This window comes from Onychostoma macrolepis, chromosome 08, assembly GCF_012432095.1.
Source record: "Onychostoma macrolepis isolate SWU-2019 chromosome 08, ASM1243209v1, whole genome shotgun sequence".
NCBI classification, from domain to species: Eukaryota; Metazoa; Chordata; class Actinopteri; order Cypriniformes; family Cyprinidae; genus Onychostoma; species Onychostoma macrolepis.
In genome coordinates, this window is record NC_081162.1 from 18,705,549 (window position 1) to 18,727,132 (window position 21,584).

Sequence of the window (21,584 nt, forward strand, 5' to 3'; positions counted from 1 at the left end):
TGTGTGTGTGTGTGTGTGTGTGTGTGTGTGTGTGTGTGTGTGTGTGTGTGTGTGTGTGTGTGTGTGTGTGTGTGTGTGTGTGTGTGTGTGTGTGTGTGTGTGTGTGTGTGTGTGTGTGTGAGTGTGTGAGTGTGTGAGTGTGAGTGTGAGTGTGTGTGTGTGTGTGTGTCTAACTACCAGCCATACAGAAGCAAGAGAAATCTCCTATCTGGTCCAAGCAGGTGGCGTCATTTTGGCAGGGGTTGGAGCCACATTCGTTGATGTCCTGCTCACAGCGTGGACCAGTGTAACCCGGAGCGCAGTTACAGGTGAACGAGCCCTCTGTGTTCTTACAAGAACCACCGTGCTCACACGGGTTTGGCCCTGAGGTGTCAAAAAAGAGAGTTAGAAAGTTTCAGGCAAGATATGAAATGCATAAAACACTGTAATGTGTGTGCAGGGAAAGATGAATATAAATACAGAGACACACTGAGAAACACAGATAGATAAAAGTCCTGCAAACTGTCTCACCGATGACACACTCGTCGATATCCTCGGCACATGTGCTGCCATTGTACCCTGAGGGGCAGTTACAGCTGAACTTGCCATTGATGGGGTTCGTGTCACATTGAGCTCCCATCTTGCAAGGGTTACTGGTGCAGGCATCATCAATGTGACACAGCAAACCTTGAAACCATAGAAACAATCGATTACAGATTACTACAACTGATCTGAGAGGTTTTTACTGGGGACAACAATCAAATGATAATAAAAATGCATTATTTTAGAGATTATATTTCAGAGAGTAAATATTTATAGAGAGTATATTTCACTGTACAACCTTGTTGTCTACCTTGTTGAGATTTGATGTAAGAGTCTTTTTCCTCATGACTGAAGTGATTAAATGTCTAAGAGTAATTTTTAGGTCATGTGGTTGTTTTTACTGACCAGTCTTGCCAGGAGGGCAGCTGCAAACGAAGGAAGCCACGCAGTCGATGCAAGTGGAGCCGCCCATGCAGACCGCAGCTGCGCAGTCATCAATGTTTTCAGAGCAGTCAGGGCCGCTCCAGCCGTTCACACACACACAGTTGTAGCCGTTGTGTGTGTTTCTGCACGTGCCTCCGTTCTGACAGGCGTTGGGCTGCAGTCTGCATTCATCCACATCATCAGTGCAAAACTCACCTGGAAAAGAAAGGTTCACAATTAGTAGGACATATTGAAAAGAGTTTTTCACCAGGTTTGAAAAGAGGTTTCCACTAGCATTGAGAAGCCTGAATCATTTTATATTGATTTCGTCGTATATTGTTTTATGTAATGTGAATATTTTAAACAGAGTAATTCAAGATATTATTTTTATATTGTTAAAATATAAAAATGAAATAATTCAGTAAAATGTTTTTCTATTAGAATAATAGTACTGTAGTATTACAATTTATTATTATTATTATTAATAATAATAATCATTACATTTTTCAGATGATACTATTACTTATGGCTTTGTTTTTTGCTTTTAAACGTTAAACCAGAGCTTTTATTTGTATAAACCGATTTATTTTTTAATTATTAAAAGTGATTGGTTTAAAAAAAGATTGGTTTGTCAATCAATGTCTGTGAGTCATTTCCACTAATGGAAAGGGAAAAGATGGCACTAACACACATAAAAACACACAAACACACACAGTATATAAAGTCGTTTTCATACCAGTCCATTCAGGTGGACACTGGCAGCTGTAAGTGTTCACTCCGTCAATGCATATGGCTCCATTCTGACAGCGGTGATTCCGACAATCATCAATGTTCACCTCACAGTTTGCTCCTCCAAAACCTGATTACAGGAAAAATTTATCATGCTTTTTTATCATGAGTTTCCATAATTGTTTTTGTCCAAGCATTCCTGTTTATCACTGTGAAGCTGCTCTTAGACAATCTGCATTGTACATAGTGTATTAAATAAAGGTGACTTGACTTGAATTGTATTTAACATCCTGTCTTAAATAGGAAATAAAAAATATCCACCATTGCTTAATACTGGATGCGACATAGCAACCACTGCAAATCATTTGAACTTTGTGTGAGTTCATCATAAATAGAACAAGGCATCAGTTTACTGTCAGGGATTTGTTGTGCTGTGCCGCGTTGCATCCAGTGATGACAGCATCACTGATTATAATGGATTCTATAGTCAGGGTTCTCACACCTTGGTTAACTTCAAATTCAGGGACCTTTCAAGGACTTTCCAGGTCCAACACCCTCAAATTCAAGGACTTAATGTCAGGGGCGGATCTAGAAAATAATATTTAGGGTGGCGAAGGGGTGGCATGGGGTCTATGAGGGGTGGCAACACCAAAGCAAGCATGCATAGATTTTGGGGATTTATTGTCTGACATGCACAGTTATGTTCACAAATATTGCATTACCATTAAGTAATCATCTATACTGTTTAAAATGAAAAATAAATAACAACATTTCAATATCCATCATGGCACCAAGTCAATACACAATATTAAAAACTTCAAGAGGTTATAAATTTTTCTGAGCTTGTATCATTAAAGAAGACATTCTGTTATTACCAGAGGTGGGAATGTCTGTAATCACCCAGAACACTATCAATAGTCTAGCAACACCCCAGCAACTGCATAGCAAAAGCCTAGCAACCATCCAGAATATCCTAGCAACCAACTAGCAACACTTTAGCAAACATCTAGAACATCTAACTGACCAAACTATTTATGTTTCTTAAACAAGACTTTAAGACAAGCCAGCATAAAATTGTCTTTCAAACTTTTCTATCTAGTTATTACAGGTATTCTTAAATGCTTACAATTCAAATACACAGATGACTTTCCTGCCCGGTGAACACTCATGAGATCAATAACAATTAACAAAAAGCTCTTATTAGGATTCAGGAATTATCTTTGCAGCTTAATCATGTCTAGTATAGTATACAACATAAATTAAATTACAGATAATAATAATAATTCAGCAATGAACTTTTGGGAACAGATCATTTTTATTTTACTACTGGAAAGTAATCTTGCAGTAGATGAAAAACACTAGAAAAGTTCAAATACCAAAGAATTGTATATGAACATGGTATGCACCACAATACAATACAGTACAAAATAAAATAAAAAAAAGTTAATTCAGCATCCTCTGCGCATATATGGTTTGAAAATCAGAAGGTCGCAAAGTAATGGTGCTTCATATAACGTTATCCAAAGAAACAAGTATTAATGATAAATCCCCTGTGATGTTTGTACTGGCTACTGTATACAGGCCACCAGGGCACCATACAGACTTTATTAAAGAATTTTCTGATTTTCTATCGGAGTTAGTGCTGACTGCAGATAAAGTCCTAATTGTTGGTAATTTTAATATCCATGTTGATAATGAAAAAGATTCGTTGGGATCAGCATTTATAGACATTCTAAACTCTATTGGTGTTAAACAACATGTGTCAAGACCTACTCGTTGTCGAAATCATACTCTAGATTTAATACTGTCACATGGAATTGATGTCAGTGGCATTGAAATTTGGCAGCAGAGCGATGATATCTCAGATCATTATCTAGTCTCCTGTCCATATAGCTAAAGCTGTAAAGCCAACTCCTTGTTACAAATAGGTGGAACCATCACTTCTACCACAAAAGACTGCTTTATAAATAATCTTCCTGACTTATCTCAGTTCCTCAGCATATCCAATAGCTCAGAACAACTTGATGATGTAAACCAACAACATGTATGTTAGACCCTATCCCATCTAAACTACTAAAAGAGCTGCTTCCAGAAGTCATAGATCCTCTTTTGGCTATTATTAATTCATCATTGTCATTAGGATATGTCCCCAAAACCTTCAAATTGGCTGTTATTAAGCCTCTCATTAAAAAAACACAACTTGACCCCAAAGATCTAGTTAATTACAGACCGATCTCAAATCTCCCTTTTCTGTCAAAGATAGTAGAAAAGGTAGCATCCTCACAATTATATTCCTTCTTAGAGAAAAATGGTATCTGTGAGGAATTCCAGTCAGGATTTAGATCGTATCATAGTACTGAGACTGCTCTCATTAGAGTTACAAATGACCTGCTTCTATCATCTGATCGTGGTTGTATCTCTTATTAGTTCTACTGGATCTTAGCGCTGCGTTCGACACTATCAACCACAACCACTTTGTTGGCATTAGTGGAAGTGCCTTAGCATGGTTCAAATCGTACTTATCTGACCACCATCAGTTCGTAGCAGTGAATGAAGAGGTATCATATCGATCACAAGTGCAGTATGAAGTACCTCAAGGCTCAGTACTAGGGCCGTTACTTTTCACGCTTTACATGTTACCCTTGGGAGATATTATCAGGAGACATGGTGTTAGCTTTCACTGTTATGCTGATGATACTCAGCACTACATTTCTTCGCGGCCCGGTGAAACACACCAAATTGAGAAACTAACGGAATGCATAGTCGATATAAAAAACTGGATGATGAGTAATTTTTTACTGCTAAATTCTGAAAAAACAGAGGTGTTAATTATCGGACCTAAAAACCCCACATGTAATAACCTAGAACATTATCTAACACTTGACGTCTGCTCTGTCAATTCTTCTTCATCAGTCAGGAACCTAGGTGTGCTGTTTGATAGCAAAATTTCATTTGAAAGCCATGTTTCTAGCATCTGTAAAACTGCGTTTTTCCATTTCAAAAACATATCTAAATTGCGACTTATGCTCTCAACGTCGAATGCAGAAATATTAATTCATGCATTTATGACCTCAAGGTTAGACTATTGTAATGCTTTACTGGGTGGTTGTTCTGCACGCTTGATCAACAAACTATAGTTGGTCCAAAATGCAGCAGCTAGAGTCCTTCCAGGAAGTATGACCATATTAGCCCGGTTCTGTCAACACTGCACTGGCTCCCTATCAAACATCAGATAGATTTTAAAATCTTGTTAACTACTTATAAAGCCCTGAATGGCTTAGCTCCTCAGTACTTGAGCGAGCTCTTATCACACTATAGTCCACTGCGTTCTCAAAACTCTGGCCGTTGATCATACCTAGAATATCAAAATCGACTGCGGGCAGCAGATCCTTTTCCTATTTAGCACCCAAACTCTGGAACAATCTACCTAACACTGTTCGGGAGGCAGACACACTCTGTCAGTTTAAATCTAGATTAAAGACCCATCTCTTTAGCCTGGCTTACACGACACACTAATATGCTTCTATTATTCAAATCCGTTAAAGGATTGTTAGGCTGCATTAATTAGATCAACCGGAACCGGGAACCCTCCCCATAACACACAATGTACTCGTTACATCGTAAGTAGAATGGCATCTACACTAATATTTGTCTGTTCTGAAGGAGAAGGTCCCAACTAGGCATGGGCCGGTATGAGATTCTGACGGTATGATAACCTTAGATAAAAATATCACGGTTTCACGGTATCACGGTATTGCGATTATAGCTCTAAAATATGTTATTTTTAAATGTCTGGGTAAAAAAAAACAACGTTTTTTCCACTGAACACAATACATTTTATTTTTAAGAAACATATAGAACATTTTGGAATGGCAAACATGTCAGGCTAAATAATTAATATAAATAATTGAATTCTTGTTAATTAAATTACGTGCAGTCACTTAAGTGAGCCTAAACCTGCAGCTCAACAATGTTTTTGGGAAAAAAAACATTCACATTCTGTGAAGTAACGTGAGGGAGGAAACTAGTTGACGTTAGCTAGTTAATTAGGTATGTTATCTGCCTCGGTATCAAGCAAAATAGTATTTATTTCAACACTGAAACAACCGGCGAATGGGTCTCTGTCTTGATTGAGGGTGAAAGAGGGAGAAATGAAGACGACACAGATATATCGTTTGTGTACGACCTGGAAGTATTTATTTAGCGATCGGCGCCAAAACGGCATCTGTACGGAACATCATTGTGTACGGAACATGATTGGTCTACGTTACCCGAGAAATTCCCATACAGCAGACTCCGCCTTTTTCGACGAGGAAAAAATTCCAGGGATTCACCTCACGCGGCCATCATCCTACACACAGGTTACTCTCACTGACCGCTGTCCGGAGGGGGAGGGGTCGTGTGATTCGTTACGCTCTTCACTGCTCACAACTGAGGGAGTCCAGCACTTTCCGTCTTTGACGACACGTAAAAAACTGCGCATACCGCAGGAACGGTATAACAGAAAATTTTAGTGGTTTTGAAACCGTGAATTTTCCAAACCGCGGGACACCTTGAAACCAGTTATCGTCCCATGCCTAGTCCCAACTAAGGATGAAATGATTATAGATTTTGTTGGTACGATTATAGTCTGAGGAATAATCACGGTTATTACGATTATTATGCATGTATTCATTTCACAACATAAAAATCACATAAACACGCTTTAGATATTAACGTGTTATTGATTGCTGCCTTTTGAAACAGAAATAACACAGTAACCAATAATACAGCACAAAAAAAAGTACACCTCTCCTATTGGAATTAAAAAACGTGACCTCTGTCACCATTCTATTAATCAGCAAAGAGGGGGTAAAATGACGGTTTAAATAACTAAACTCAAATCTTCATTGCTTAAAGTGACGCGCAGATGCAGGTAGGCTAATTCACACACGCTCTCTCTCGCTCTCTCTCTCTCTCACCGCATTATTTCATCTCTGAAGCGAGCAGAATGTGTCAGGTGGTCCTTGCCTTCACGTCGTGCATTAAAATCGTTTATTGCACAGCGAGAACAGGTTGGCGAGCTGCATTATTCGCTCTTTAGCAATTTTTACAGCACTATTTAAATGACTCCCTGGTCATTCTTGGTGTACCCGAAATGGTCCCACAATATCGACTTCAGTCATTTCTCTGGTGGAAATAAAGGATCGCTGTTTGGTTCCTCTGTCATAGTTAATCTAGTAGCCTCCATGTCTCTGATAAGCACGGCATTTTAAAATGGTGCACCGCTACTGTAACTTTGTTTTCGTTTTGCGCAAGTTTCAACAGTTCTATTCCCTGCAACAGAAACACTCGGTGTAGCGGAGCCTTTACGATTAATTAACCGTGACGTTTTAAAGCGCGGTTAATCATAAAACCGTTAATCCCTGCATCCCTAGTCCCAACCTATCTGATATGCAATTTCCTGACCGATCCTATAACAGGACCGATAAGAAAAGGTCAGACAAAATATAAATTGATTTTGACGATTTTTTAGTTCAAGGGATACAACGAAACTGGAGTAGATAGGTCAAGAAACAGGAGAAGAAGGAACGTCGCAGACGGGCTCAAGAGAGAGCGGGAGGATCAAAAGATCATCTTCAAGATGAAGGCAATTCTGAGGTTGATGAGAAAGCAAGAATCAACAAATAAGAGAATAATGAAATTGATAAGAGAGATTATTGAATTGTGTGATTTTTCAGCTGAATTACAAAGATTGACAAAAGATTTAGAAACAGTGAAACTCCAGACTCCTGTTATAAAAGTATAAGTGTTGAAAGCGGCATAAAAGTGTATCCTATGTTGATAATGATATCTTTGTGTATCTAACTGCTATATAGTTGCATTGCTTATTTTGTAACGAAACAGTTAAAAACAAGGGGATGCATTTTGCAATTCTAGTGCAAAAAGGAACTTCTAGTTAACCGTGGCATAAAATGCTCTTGACACTTGTTAGAGGTGTTATATTGTGGATTAGGCATATGCGCTTATGTATCACTTATGTTTTGAGAGGCGTCACAATTTTTCCTATAGTTTAAAATAGAAGTAGACACGCTTGCTATCTAGAGATGTCATAATTTTTCCTTTTGACACTGACTTGTGCAGACTCTATAACAAAGGTCCTGCTTCCTGTCTTAAAGGGAGGAGGCAGTCTAAAGCGCTGGCAGAAGACGGAAGAGTTATGGGAGGTTTTAATGAGATTAATGCAAATGATATGCAAAGACTATATAAATGTTTGTAAAACTATTTGTCGAGGCCAACATTTCGTGGTGAAGACTACTCGCTGTTATTTTTGTTATTTGCTTATGAGTTATTGTTTTTTAATAAAACGAAACCAGTGTGTTGGTGATTCATTAACTTTTTAAAACAAGTCTCAGAGTGATTAATTAATCATAACTAGTTATCTGAACCTGAATACAAGCTCATCGAGCTTCAAGTGGTCCGAACTCGACTGAGCCAGGACGGTCACCAGGAGAGAGCGTCTAAAACTTCTAACAACATCTATCCAGACAAGAGGTAATTATGCATCACTAGATTGTTAGATACTTATGGATGATGAAGATGTAAAGTGCAAGTTTTAGACCTTTATACCGGTATAAAAATACAACAGTTTCTTTCCTATTCTGTTTCTCAGTCCGTATCCGATCAGATGGTGGATCAGCACCAAGAGATGATGTCTACAGCCCTGATCGTCAGCGGAGACCAGGACACCGAGATGAGCCCCAGAGTCATATCCCCAGTGAAGACCTTGATTAAAATACAATAAAACACTTTCTTAAATTCAAAACAAAATATTAATGTATTCATAATATCCATTTCTGAATATCCAAGGTTGCTGTCACGCAGGTTCGTTCATTAATGGCCACGAGAAATAAATGTCGTTCTCTCAACATAAGAAGTCGTGCTCCCCAGATCATGTCCACTACCTGCCATCTTTTTAATCATTTTGTCATGAAAATATTTTTTATTTTTTGAAATAACACATTAGGCCTACGTATAATTATCACAGAAACAAATCCACAGCTGAACCGCGGCAACAAGTGGTATTTTTGTAATCAGCGTAACCTATTTGAAGGAATCCGGATTGAACTCAGTCGTTAAGACAGTGACTTGGCGCCATCTAATGTCTGTTTTAGTTTCATATTAAACGTATCATTCAATTGATTGACATACTGACATATTTCTGCCTTCATGCCTTCATAACATTTTATGCATTTGTAGGCTAATTGCAGTGTAAATGCGTTCAGTAATGATGTCTCTGATGGCTTTTGTTCACACTGATTTGATTTTTACTAGTAACAGCCCTTTATTATTTAACTGAATTTATTGATTGGAATTAAGAACATGGCATTCCATATTCATGATGCATACATTTAATACGGTTTTTAAAAAAATGCCCCAGGACATCAGTTTATGGATTTGTTTCTGATGCTGTCAATGTCGTTTTTGGTTACATTAAAAAAAAGTTTAAAGTTAGCTCAAAATGCTGAGGGCACACAACAGGCACTGTTTGGATGAGCATGATGCTTGTATGTTCAATGCATGGCGTGTGTTTCACTAGCTCCGTTCCCATGGACACCTTTTGTTTGACCTAATTCTGGATATTTCCAGCCTAAAATGTGTGATTAATCAGTATCTAAAGCTGCGTCTACACCAAGAGAACCCATTATAATCAGTAGATGCGGTGACTGTCCACACGAGAAGTGGTGCGAGGCGACAAATCTTCTACAGTAACTGATACCTCTTTCTATTCTGAATCTTGGAAACGTGTTGTATGTGTTGAAAGTGAAACCTAAAAAAACAGTGCGCATAAGAGAGCGGTTGCACGCTTTCGCGAGCTTCAGCAAATGCACGCAATCACAGATTGCACGCTTCCCAGCCGAAACAACCCCCCACGTGAAACTGAAATAATAACCTTGATATAAGATTTTGGCCATATCGCCCATCTAAGTCATTCATCCCACACATTTCCCATACACTTTTTTACATTTCTTTGTACATTTCTTTATTTCTAATTATGGCAGGATTGGCATTCCGTAGTCATGTAGCCACGCTCACACACACACTTCTGCACACACTACACACTTTTGTGGAGGTAGACAGCTTTATACAAACTATGACACAACTATACAAACTTCGTACTCATCAATTGTTTTTTCCCAGTTCACACTGAGCCTCAGACAGTGGAGTTTAAATGTGAGAATCGTCCTGTCTTACCTGCAGTAGCCTGTTCCATTCTGGAAAGTGACACAGGCAGCGTTGTTGACACAGGGCTTCACGGGGTCCACACACTGCAGAGCTGTGAAGAAACATGAACACATCAGATCAGGGGTGTATTCCAGAAAGCAGGTTATGTGACATGCCCAGGTATGTTTGAGGATAAGTGAGCGGATAACCTCAGCTTTCGGTTCCAAAATCGGAGGTTACTTTCTGGGTAAGTAAGTAACCATAGCAACTTGCTCTCTGAAGATAACCTGCTCCGGAGCAGGTTATGTTCCAGGGTTAGTTCACTTCAGCGCTATCAGAGGATGTATGATCTACTGACGAGCCTTCAGTGGGCGTGACAGATAATATAAGTAATAAATAAGGTTAGCCTATATATTGCTCTAATATGGTTATTATATTTTATTGGCATATATAAGTTATCTGTATAAATTATAAAACACTATTATGAAAATGTAATGTTTAATTTATTATATTAGCCTATATATATATATTTATTACATTTTATATTATCATCTCACACATGGATCGGTATTTTCTATAATGTATTTCTATAATAAAAATACACATCTGATATGACTTAATATATAATTAGCATCAAATAAACAATATAATTCTTATTCTCAAGGATTAAAGATTAAATGGGAAAAAAAAATAAAAATGATTGCAAAACCATCAATTAGGTGGCGATATGCACTAAGCATAAGGCCTACATGACCTTTGAACAGAAGAAGAAGAAAGAAGCAGCATGGCGCGCTTATTCTTAGCGTCCGTTTCCATAGTGACTCGTCGATTCGTCGCTCTGTTGAGAATGTCTTGAGTCTTAACCAGGAACATACTCTGAGTTGAATGAACTTACTCCCGGACGCGTTTTTGGAACCACATACTTCGAGTAAGCAAGGTTTGGGGTTAATCAACCGAAAGTTCAGGGTTTATCTGACGGTAAGTTAACCATGCTTTCTGGAATACACCCCAGGACTGGCTCAGTGCTGTTCAAAGAACCAATAGCAGTATAAATTTAAAATAAATATTAGAGCTGAACCATGTAGCCTATCAACATGTTTAGTCAATAGATTTTATTACACAGGCAAATTAAATATTGTACCCAGTAAAACCTGATAATTTCAGAATAGCCTACTCAAACATTTAACTAACCCAAAGATTAAGTCATTAGTACTTAAGTTTTTATTTTGTATTACACAAGCATGTTAATTAAAATCGAACTGAAATATTGAATAAACTAGCATGCACATGCACTTTGACTGCATAGATTTCATATTCGTTCAAAATGTGGTTAAAGAACATGGCAAACCTTAAAGAGCGCGCTCTGCGAAGTAGCCTTCCAAACATAAACAAAACATGATGGCTTGGCGGTGGTTTAGTTTAAAAACCGAAAATTACGCGTCTTTGGTTGCAATTCAAACGCAAGAAATGCAACAAAACCGTTAAAAGCTGTCACATCTGTGCACAGGTGTGAAACACTAGAGCGTCCCTCAGAAAAAAGAAAAAATCCTAAGGCCTTTTTAAATGTTTATGCAAAATACATAGATAACGCATCGATTTACTCGTGCGTTTTAAATAACGTGAAGCCGGCACGCCATTCGAGGCCATGAAGAACTGATGATGACTCTTTCAAAAATGTGTTCTGAAATATAAACTATAAAATACTTACCATATGATACTTTAAAGCAGCAAATAACGAGGAGGATTAATTTGCTAGAAGAGACAATGGATAAGTGGCCCATAATTTGAGTTAAATCCAGTCACCAGTGAGAGGTTGTGCTCGTCAGAAAACGAATTATTCTCGATAGAGAAGCTGTCTTTTAAAATGTCTCGTTTGGCCACATAAATCCGTGTGGTGTCTTGTTTTGAAAGATTTAAAACTTTAAAAATCTGCTTGTAGCCTACTTAAAGAGTGTGGGAGGACGTAGATCACAACGACGACAAATCCGCAACATTTGTCTGCGATTCATATCGAGAGATCTTATGAACTTCGGTGTGCAGAGAAAAGTACACCTATCGTGGGAACGCGCATTTTAAGTTAGTTGCCTTACGAAAACCAAACTAATAACAACCGACACTTTCATTAGCGTTCTCGTTCTACATCACATTTTATTGAAATATTGTTCAGCAGCAGGGTGAAGACTAGGAAAGCCGGTAGAGAAAAAAATGGTGAAATTCTTCCAAATACAGAGGGCAGAGACTACAGTAGCCTACTGTTTAAATCCACTACATTTTCTCATATGGGGTTAAAATTGTTCCTTTATTCCAAATAAATAGATGAACACTAACAAATAGAATGAGATCCACAAATAAGTTGGTGTTTAACAAAATGAATTAAATTCACAAATAAAATGAGATTTGCAAATAGAAAAACATTCACAATTATATTTTTATGTCACACGCACCACTCTGCCTGGCATTCATTTGTGGATCACTGCATGCATTTGTGGTTTGCCCACAAATGCCACTACCCGCTGCAGGTCCATCCTGTTCTCTTCTGTGCAGCTTTTGAACCACGTCGGGTTAGCAGTTGGGGCTCTCTATCACTGACTCAACTTTCTAAGAAAGTATGGTCCCTGTTGGCCTTCCCCATCTGTGAGATGTGGACCAGGTGAGGTCAGCAGAGATTATTATGGTAAATCTTAATCTCCTCCCTGTAGGCTGTCTCATTTTTGTCTGTTATCAGTCCTGGTGTATCTTCAACAAACTTGAAGGAATTGCTAGGATGAATAAGGGAGAAAAAGGGAGTAGAGGAGGGGACTGAGAACTTTCCCCTTTGGCGTTCCAGTGTTAAATCAATAAATAAAATGTATTGACTCTGGTTTAGATCAATGTGAGGAGGCTGTTTCAAAAAAGGCTTTATCTGAACTCACACAATTAAATGGAACAAATGTAATGATTTTCAGAGCAAGCCAGTCTGCCAGGAAATGCACCCACTCTTATCTCCCACTAGGAAAGCGTCACATCCATAAATCATACCCCACTTAATCACATTATTATAACTATACTATAACTATATATAGGAAAGTGTCACATCCATGAAACTTAGTCAGGGTAGCGCTGGACAAGGCTGTGAGGGATAGATGTACAGTGTGTTCAATGGTTTGTTGTTGAATATACAAATAGTTTGGCAACTGAACTTAAACTGACAGAATTTATTTTCTTACAAAAAAACTTTTACATTTTACTTTATATGTGGCATTGGCTGTGTCTGTCCCTCACAGCCTATTTTAATTAGAGTTAAAAACAATATGGAATACCTGACTAAAGATACTATACTATTCCCAAATAGTACACGTATGTCTAAAAGTTGTTTAAAGTGCATTTCATCCAGAAAACATCCAAGTATGATCATCAAAACATCTCATGTTAGTTTATATTAAAATGGGTTAAATACATTTTCTAAATGTCTATTAAATATAAGGAACTGTTTTGCAGATGAGCAGTCTAAAAATATCTTCCAGATGAAAACACATACATCAGATATACACCAATGTATATCACAGTTCAGATGATTTAATTCCAATATATCTTGAAAACTCAAAAGAAATTTTGATAGTGCCTGAATTAATGTCTGAAATAAGACATTTACATCTGCAATGGTAACAAAAAACAATTTCGTCTGGTAGGTGAGGAAGTCTACTGTCATAGCGGTAAACACAATGTAAAAAATACTGAGTGTACCTTTAATTTGTGGCTGTTTTTCCCTTTTTAATCAGCAATTGTGAACAGACTTTATGACATTTAAGTAACTTAATGTGAGATATTCCCATCTAAGTTCATCAGGTCATGCTCTTCAACCATTATTCTAATGAACATGCATGTTAAATTACATAAAACAAAAAAAATGGCCTGCTTTGGCTATGAAAATCCCAAAAAGCCACAGGCCAGTGATACCTTTTCTGTAGGTAAGATTGACAGTGGCCTTGTAATAAGACATACCAATCCAAATATTTAAAAAAAACGTGCATGTCAGTGTGAACTGTAAAAAGATATAGAAAAGCAAATAAAAATCGATTTTGAATCATTTTATTTATACTGTAGGTTTGGTGAGACCAACAAACTCTCTTCTGATGAGCATTTTAGCTTCATCCAGTTGGTACATGGGCGTCAGGTTGGTTACTGTGGGTTAAATTCTTCGATGCATGTAAAATACAGATGAATGTAAACACTGAAAGAGAAAGCTGTTGGAACCCAGGTCATATATCACATCTGCAACCGTATAAGAGGAAGGACCACAGATACAGATGTATGTAGTTCTAGACTGCACCGGATTGCATTTGTCCCAAATCTCTGCTTCTTGAAAAACTGTCATTCCACCCTGACACTACTTGCAATGATCTGGTCTGGATTGAGTAACTGGACATGACCGCAAATCTGCTCGCTGCAGTGCAAGTGCAATTTGTTGGGCAACTTTTGGCCAAGAAAACAATCCAAAATTCCAAAATATCTGTTTGGTCTAAATACGACACAAACATACATTTGAGACTAATTCAAACTAAGACTTAATAATCTACTCCATTTTATAAGGCTTTAAGAGATACAAGTTGAATTCTTGAATATCTGGCTTATTGATAAGAGCCTAAATGGGCGGTCAGTACAATTATTAATTTTTTTTCACAAATCATTGGGGGGACCAAAGCTTTATTAATACAGCTGATCCACAAGCTTGCTTTACATTTAATCCCCTGGCTGGAAGGTAATCTTACCAAACAGCCATAGTATGAGGAGCATTAAGTGTCCAGTGGAAGCGATCCAACCCACAATGTGCTAAAACTACAAATCTGAATTAACATACTTCTGTTAATGAATTATCAATTCACCTTTTTTGGGATGCACTGCTGCTCTATGGTATACTGTTATACAGTATATAAGATTAATTTCCATAAATGGAGGGATTTCACAAAGACATACAGTATACAGGAAAACACGCTTTCTCTTTCATTCACACTCCAAACGAGCTCAGACAAACTTCTGTGTAGTTCATAAAACAGATACCAGTGAGGATCAGGTTAGGGACTCGACAGCCTGTTAGGAGGGAAATTGCCAGATCCAACAGTCTTTAAGAACAAGCTGTAGCTTTAAAACACAACGTGAACTTGTCATGTGAGAGTCCGTCTGCTTTTCACCTGTAACTTTCTCAAGAGCACCTCTTCCCTCCGCACATCCAACACCTCACAGCCACCAGAAGCGTATGTATACGATCAGCATGATGAAGAAGACTCCACCCGCAGCTAGCTTAGCATATGTGGAGCGAGTGTTCAGGTACTTAGCGTCACTTCTGTATTTCTTGGACAGGCTGGACAAGTTGCTGGCTTTCGAGTCCAACGCTGAGGAAATAACATGAAGAAATGAAGAGAAGAAAGCTGAAATTTTGCAGGTTTAGCTCAGGGATCTTGATTTTCAGGAAGAGGAGTCTTTAGTGGATAGAGAGACAAGGACCTGCTGTTATATGCACTACTGTTAAAAATATTTAGGGTTGGTATGCTTTTGAAAGAATTCTCTTACACTCACCAAGGCTGCATTTAATGAATCAGAAATATAGGAAAAACAGTAATATTGTGAAATATTATTATAATTTAAAATAACAGTTTTCTATTTTTTTTATATTATTTTCTATTTTTAAAATGTAAAATATTTCTGTGATGGCAAAGATGAATTTTTAGCAGTCACGACAAACATTTTTTATTATAATTAATTTGGAAAGCAGTTCCTTGTTTTATTTAATGAGCCCTTGCTGAAAAAAAAAAAAAAGAATTTAAATTTATTAAATAAAAAAATCCACAGAATGGTAATGTACAAAAATTTGATATTCATACATTTACATTCATTGTTAATCTAAAATGTTGTTGATGTTTGTCATTAAAGCCATTAAAAGCATTTTATTGTTTTACAGAGTCATATACTTGCATTTTAATTTACACTTTTAAAATAAGGAAGGACAGTAAAACATTCAGCTGAACTTTAACTTCTTAACTTAACTTGCAGCTTTGATTAAATATTGTATTTTAAATGCCTCTCCAGGGCTTGACATTAACTTTTTTGCTCACCGGCCGCTGGGGCTAGTGGTTTTCCAAATTTACTAACCACTCCGCATTTTCACTGGCCACAATTTTGTTGTTGGGAAATTACGTTTTATATGACTTAATACTGCATACAAAAATTTATTTAAATTGATTTCCAGGTCATTTTTGACCTATTTAAAGGGCATTTTTCCCTAACCGTATTAAATGCATTCATCATCTTTCATATCAATTCTTAGATTTTATTAATAATTTCACTTAATATAATAAGATAATATAGGGCTGTTACCAATCATATGAAATCAGTTTCTACAAAATCGATCTTTCGACTGCAGAAGTAACAGAAGTGACTGGAGTGACTTCAGATGCATTTACATTTATTTCAGATGCAAATTTAGCACAAATGCATTTACACTGCAAAATTATAACAGCATAAATAACGTTGTGAGCTTGGCGTTTTTAAAATATATATTTTTTAATATACAAATATGAAATGTTGGGGGGAAAAAAATGCAAAGATAGGCTACTAGGAAAGTAAATCGCCAGTAGGAGGCAGCAATTAACAAGTCGAAGCATGCCTTCAAACGATTCGTTCAGACGGTTGATTCAGTCTAGAATGAAGCAAGTGCCTGTCCTTATGAATGGACCACTGAATCATTGATTCAAATGATTCAAAATTCAAAAACGCGAATCATTAATTAACAAAACACCGCTGTCTGTGTGTTGATCTTTGTTTGGAACTATTTTCATTAACCAAATGGAGTAAAAACAGTCAACGTTGACAATATATCCTTTCAATAAATTCGAATGTAATAAAATCAGAACCAAAAAGAAAAAATAGTTCACAAGAAGTATTTACCAGATAAGGCCTCCCCTCTTTGCAGAACTTCTTCTATGTTGGCCACCATGATTCTCTGTACATCCTGTAGCTCTGTGTTGATGTTGCTCAGGTTCCTGCGTGCTCTGCTGTCGATGTATGACTTTTTGGTCTTTTGAATATATGTATCTTTGGACAGATAAGAAAACAGAATTACAAACTTGTCTCTTGACGGGGAGTAAATTAAACTCTGGTTATTGAGAGATGGAGGGCTCTTACCAAACTCTATGAAGGAGTAGGGCCTGGAGACCGTGGGCACCTTCTTGCCATGTTGTTCATGAAACTCTGCCTGCAGATCTTCGAGATAAGCGAAGGCTAGCTTTTTGGGAAACCCGGCCTCACAGAGCACCAGATAGCAAACGCCTTTCTCTATGACGTAGCTTTGAAAAGAGGTGAAAATAAATCTTTTATTAGCCGTGCGTTTCATCTATCACATATTTTTGTGTGTAAAACTAGAACTAAAAAGTACTGTGATCTCGAAATCAATAAACTCACCTTCTTATGATCAATTATTTTAGCTGTAGTGTACTGTAAACTTACTGAAAGGCCATTGATCCAGCCTCTAAGGTGCATCGGTTTGGACTCTGTTCATTTAATTTGCGGAAGAGCTGTTTGGCTTGGCTCTGATATTGCTGGAGATCTCGACCCATCTGAGAACAAAAGTGCAAATTTATTAGATAAAAACACAGTCACTCTTACTCTGATACATTTGACTCAATCCTCTTCAGAGGGATTTTACAAAGCTAAAGGTGAACAAACCTTTTCACTTCCCTTCATGGCAGCATGAAAGGAGGAAACAGAGATGTTAGACCTAAATCAAGTGACTGTTGTAAAGGTAATAATACTGCTGGGCAACTATTAGTCACATTAACACTATTTGGAGTAACTCTAAAGAATCTTTTTCCTTTACTTTCAAATCAACCAAAGCCCAAAACTTTGTCTTGATCCTCTAAACATATACCTTATGGATAGAGGTCGACCGATTCATCGGTTTTGCCGATTAATCGGCACCGATAGTTGATTGCCACAACTATCGGTTATCGGCAAAAATCCATGCCGATAGTTTTCCGGTTTGCAACCGTTGCCGGAATGGCTGAGAAGGGTCCGCTGGCATTATACAGTACGAGAGCGGCCTCTAGAGGCAGAAATCACTGACAGCTCGTGTTGTTTATTTTGACATGTGACACTGCGCACTGCACAGAGCAGGAAACTCCAGACGCGCATTTAAATACAGCCGATAGAAAAGCCTGCCGCGGAACAGAACGCCATTCACATAGTTTTCTATTAAATTACATTATATTTGTCCCAAATCGTTGTGAATGTATATAATGACTTCACCCTAGGCTATAAATTATGTATTGTGCATTTTTCAGCAAAACGTTTGTCTTTCTGTGGCTCTAATAAAGTCGGTATGCTTCATATAGAGAGCTGTAATAGCTTGCGCTCTCTCTTTCCACTTGCTCTGTTTCAATAACCTGATGCAATAAATATAACATTTAAAAAAAAAAAAAGAAAAAACTTCAAACTCATTTATGCCACATTGTTCATTCTTGAAGCAAACTTATGTCCGTTTGGTGATTTAAATAAATTGTTTTAGACCGCCACTTGATCTGAATGCAAAGCGTCTGGTGTGTGTGTTTGATAGCGCTGCGTGACTAACTTTTTTTTTTTTTGATTAGATAATTATCAAGTGTTAAAAAATAGAAGCAAATAAAGTGTGTGAGTACACATACAATATCCATATGCATGTAATTTTAATGCTATGGCCTTGTGTAGATATTTAAACATGGCCATCTTTAAGCATGACTGTTGAAATTAAATGGTAACATTTAACAATAAAAGTCCATTCGTAGCATTAATGAAAACTGTAGAAGTATTGTTCCTTGTTAGAGTGTGTTCATTTCAACATTCACTATTAGCTACTAATAGGCTATATTTTTACATTTTAAAGTTTCTTCTTTTAACATTAGCAAATTATGAAATAAGTTTAATGATCAATATAGTAAATAATATTAATATTTTTATTCATTTACAAAGTATGGTTCAGTACTGTTGCTGCTTTTTTTTTTTTTTTTTTTTTAAATAGTAAAGCACTAGCTCTCTTTCAGTATCCATTTTGAAAACTATAGGTTGATTAATCGGTATCGGCCAGTGTGGTCCAACCTAGCTATCGGTATCGGTAAAATCCACTATCGGTCGACCTCTACTTATGGAATATACCATAAGAATCATTTGATGCCTTTTTGGAGCTTGACAGCCCATGATCACTGTATGCTTTCTATGTACAGAAAAAACACTCCTTTTGTGTTACACAGAAGAATCAACAAATAACACAAAGGTGAATATTATGACAACCTTTTTCAGTGAACGGTCTTTAAATACAGTTTTTTTTTTTTAAATGTTATATTTATTGCATCAGGTTATTGAATATACTCAGATAAAACATGGATAGTGTTTGGGGGTAATGTCTCTGACACCATTAATTTAGGGTTCAACTAAAAGTGCCAAATATATATATATATAAAAATTAAGTCAGAATATACCTGGAAACTACATAAAAATATTTAAAACAACTCTAATATTTTTAAAATGATATACTTAGTATATTTACTATATTTAGTATGGTGGGAAGACAAATGGTGTGAGTTCAAATCATGACAGAAGAGGGCGCTGTAACTGATCAAAATTATGCGAATCCATCTAATGAAGCCTCTCTCTGTATGACCAATTACATCTTTCACACCGAGAATAAACGATATGGAGAAAAATATAATAGCTCAAGATTTACTACGCTGTTAGATTCCAAATAAAGCATTTCAAATTAACGTAAATACTCCAACAGACGTCTAATTACTGCAAGTTGAGCTAATAAAGGCCAGATTAAATCAGTTTTTGCTGTTGTGGATTACAAATCCAGATAACTAGACACTTTTAAAAGTAAACGTAATGTTTTCAAGATATTGCTCTTTGATTTCTTACATTATAGCACGCATAGGCCTAAAGTAAATGATGAAGCATACAGATATACTGAGCTCTTACCTGCTCGTCCTCCTGCATTGAAGCCGCCAGCGGCAGTCCGTCCGCCAGCCGCGCGATCATTGTCAGCAGCACCATTTTGCTGTAATGTAAAATTTACCCACAGCAGGTGTGTATGAAGCGGTTAACAGCTGTAAAATATCTGTGTCTGGATTATAGCTTTACAACACTCCTCCGTACGCTGAGCTGGCCGGAAATACGTGAATATTTGGCGTCGCTGTATTATTGTCCCGCAGTGTTCTACTTTTTTAAACCAGTATCATTGGTTCCGCCTGTGAATGGAGATTAGATATTGTTATATACTGACTTTGAAGGACAGCAATTAATGTTAATTATTTAGTTTTGAGTCATTTATTCGATATTTTACTAGGGACAGTTGTTTTTACCAGTCTACCAGGTTTAACGTCTTATCTAACAAGACACATATCTTGTTGTCTGCTAACCCATTATCTGTCCACAATGGAATTCATATAAGTTACATAAATATATTTACATGTTTATGGACATAAAATATAGCTCAAATAAAAATAATGAAAAGTGATATCTGTGTGTCTATTTTGTTTCAGCCTCACAAAATCACAGAGGTTAAATTTTCATTAAAGCTTCAACACTATTTAAAATCTGTGGTCCTTATGATTTCGGACCTCCCTCGAAGAACAAATCAGTTGCCCTTTAACATTATGTTTGGTCAGGACAGTTACTGGAGACAGATGCAGCCGGTGCACTCAGCAGACACTAGATAGCAGCATTTCTCATATAAAATGACAAGTCTTTTGGACAGAGACCAGGGAATAAAGAACCAATGACATTTCTGTACCAGACACTCTCCAAGGATCAAAAACACTTTATTGATAACAACATGAGATGTTACAAAAGTAATTTAAAGGATATCTACACTATGTGTCCAGTTAAAGAAAAACAGTCTCTAATTTGTAGTCAGGCAGCTTTTTCTACAAGAAACGTGGTCATGACCTGAATTTTAAAGAGCTGAGGTGTCTGTTTCAGACACAGTTTAGTTATCTTTACTTGTATTCTCACCGGAAGGAAATTGCTAATGTTGTTCCTGCTGCTGCCGCTGATCAATGATAATTTCATGTACTTTGAAATACTGCGCTTGTTTCAGTCAGACTGTTGAGTCAGCAGTAAAACAAATGATTAGGTGATGATAGTGCAGTCTAGGATGTGTCCTGCTGAGATAGTAGTGAAACATGAACCATACCCCTCCGACACTGTTTTTCACACATACAGATATTTAAGACAAAACAAAAAAAATCAATACTTCATTTTCATTCAGTTTTTTTGAATGATCAAAAAAAAAAAAAAATGGAATGTTTTATATGAGATGCTGTTTATGGGAGATTATGAAATTAAACTAAAAGACAAAGGAAGCAGGAAAATTTAATTTACTTAAAAGGTTTGATTTGTTCCACATCATTCTGCCAGATTCCCACCAAAGGCTTGAACAGGGGGGAAGTCAGATAATAGTGGGCTATTCCAATGACATAACAGCTGGATTAATCAGACCAAAAGAGAGATACATTCTATGCCTTCTCAATTTCACAGTTTCTAGGCTGGTGGTGTCCAAACAGTTTTGCTCCAACTTGCCTCAGCGCACCTGCCTGGAAGTTTCTAGTATGTTTAGTGAGACCTTGATTAACGGTTTCAAGTGTGTTTAATTGCGGCTGAAGTTCTCTGCAAGACAGTGGCCCTCCAGGAGCAGGACTGGACAC

The 21,584-nt window shown here is 37.1% G+C and overlaps 2 protein-coding genes across 5 annotated transcripts; both read right to left on the reverse strand.

The window, feature by feature from the left end:
• Positions 1-13,330, reverse strand: si:ch73-281k2.5 (neurogenic locus notch homolog protein 1). Of its 4 annotated transcripts, none has more exons than XM_058785042.1 (7): positions 11,588-13,330; positions 9,910-9,991; positions 8,284-8,439; positions 1,682-1,804; positions 928-1,161; positions 511-666; positions 1-363 (listed from the first exon to the last, which is right to left on the reverse strand). In XM_058785042.1, exons 2-7 carry the CDS (start codon positions 9,926-9,928, stop codon positions 170-172), a joined length of 882 nt encoding a protein of 293 aa, XP_058641025.1. In that variant the 5' UTR covers positions 9,929-9,991; positions 11,588-13,330; the 3' UTR covers positions 1-169. The 4 variants fall into 4 exon arrangements, with proteins under 4 accessions (XP_058641025.1, XP_058641024.1, XP_058641026.1 ...); XM_058785041.1 differs by lacking the exon at positions 11,588-13,330 and adding an exon at positions 11,228-11,507; XM_058785043.1 differs by lacking the exon at positions 8,284-8,439.
• Positions 13,331-13,951: 621 nt separating this feature from the next.
• Positions 13,952-20,123, reverse strand: sec22bb (SEC22 homolog B, vesicle trafficking protein b). The gene is made up of 5 exons (XM_058785046.1): positions 19,858-20,123; positions 17,359-17,468; positions 17,038-17,198; positions 16,801-16,947; positions 13,952-15,248 (listed from the first exon to the last, which is right to left on the reverse strand). Exons 1-5 carry the CDS (start codon positions 19,930-19,932, stop codon positions 15,094-15,096), a joined length of 648 nt encoding a protein of 215 aa, XP_058641029.1. The 5' UTR covers positions 19,933-20,123; the 3' UTR covers positions 13,952-15,093.
• Positions 20,124-21,584: the final 1,461 nt, after the last annotated feature.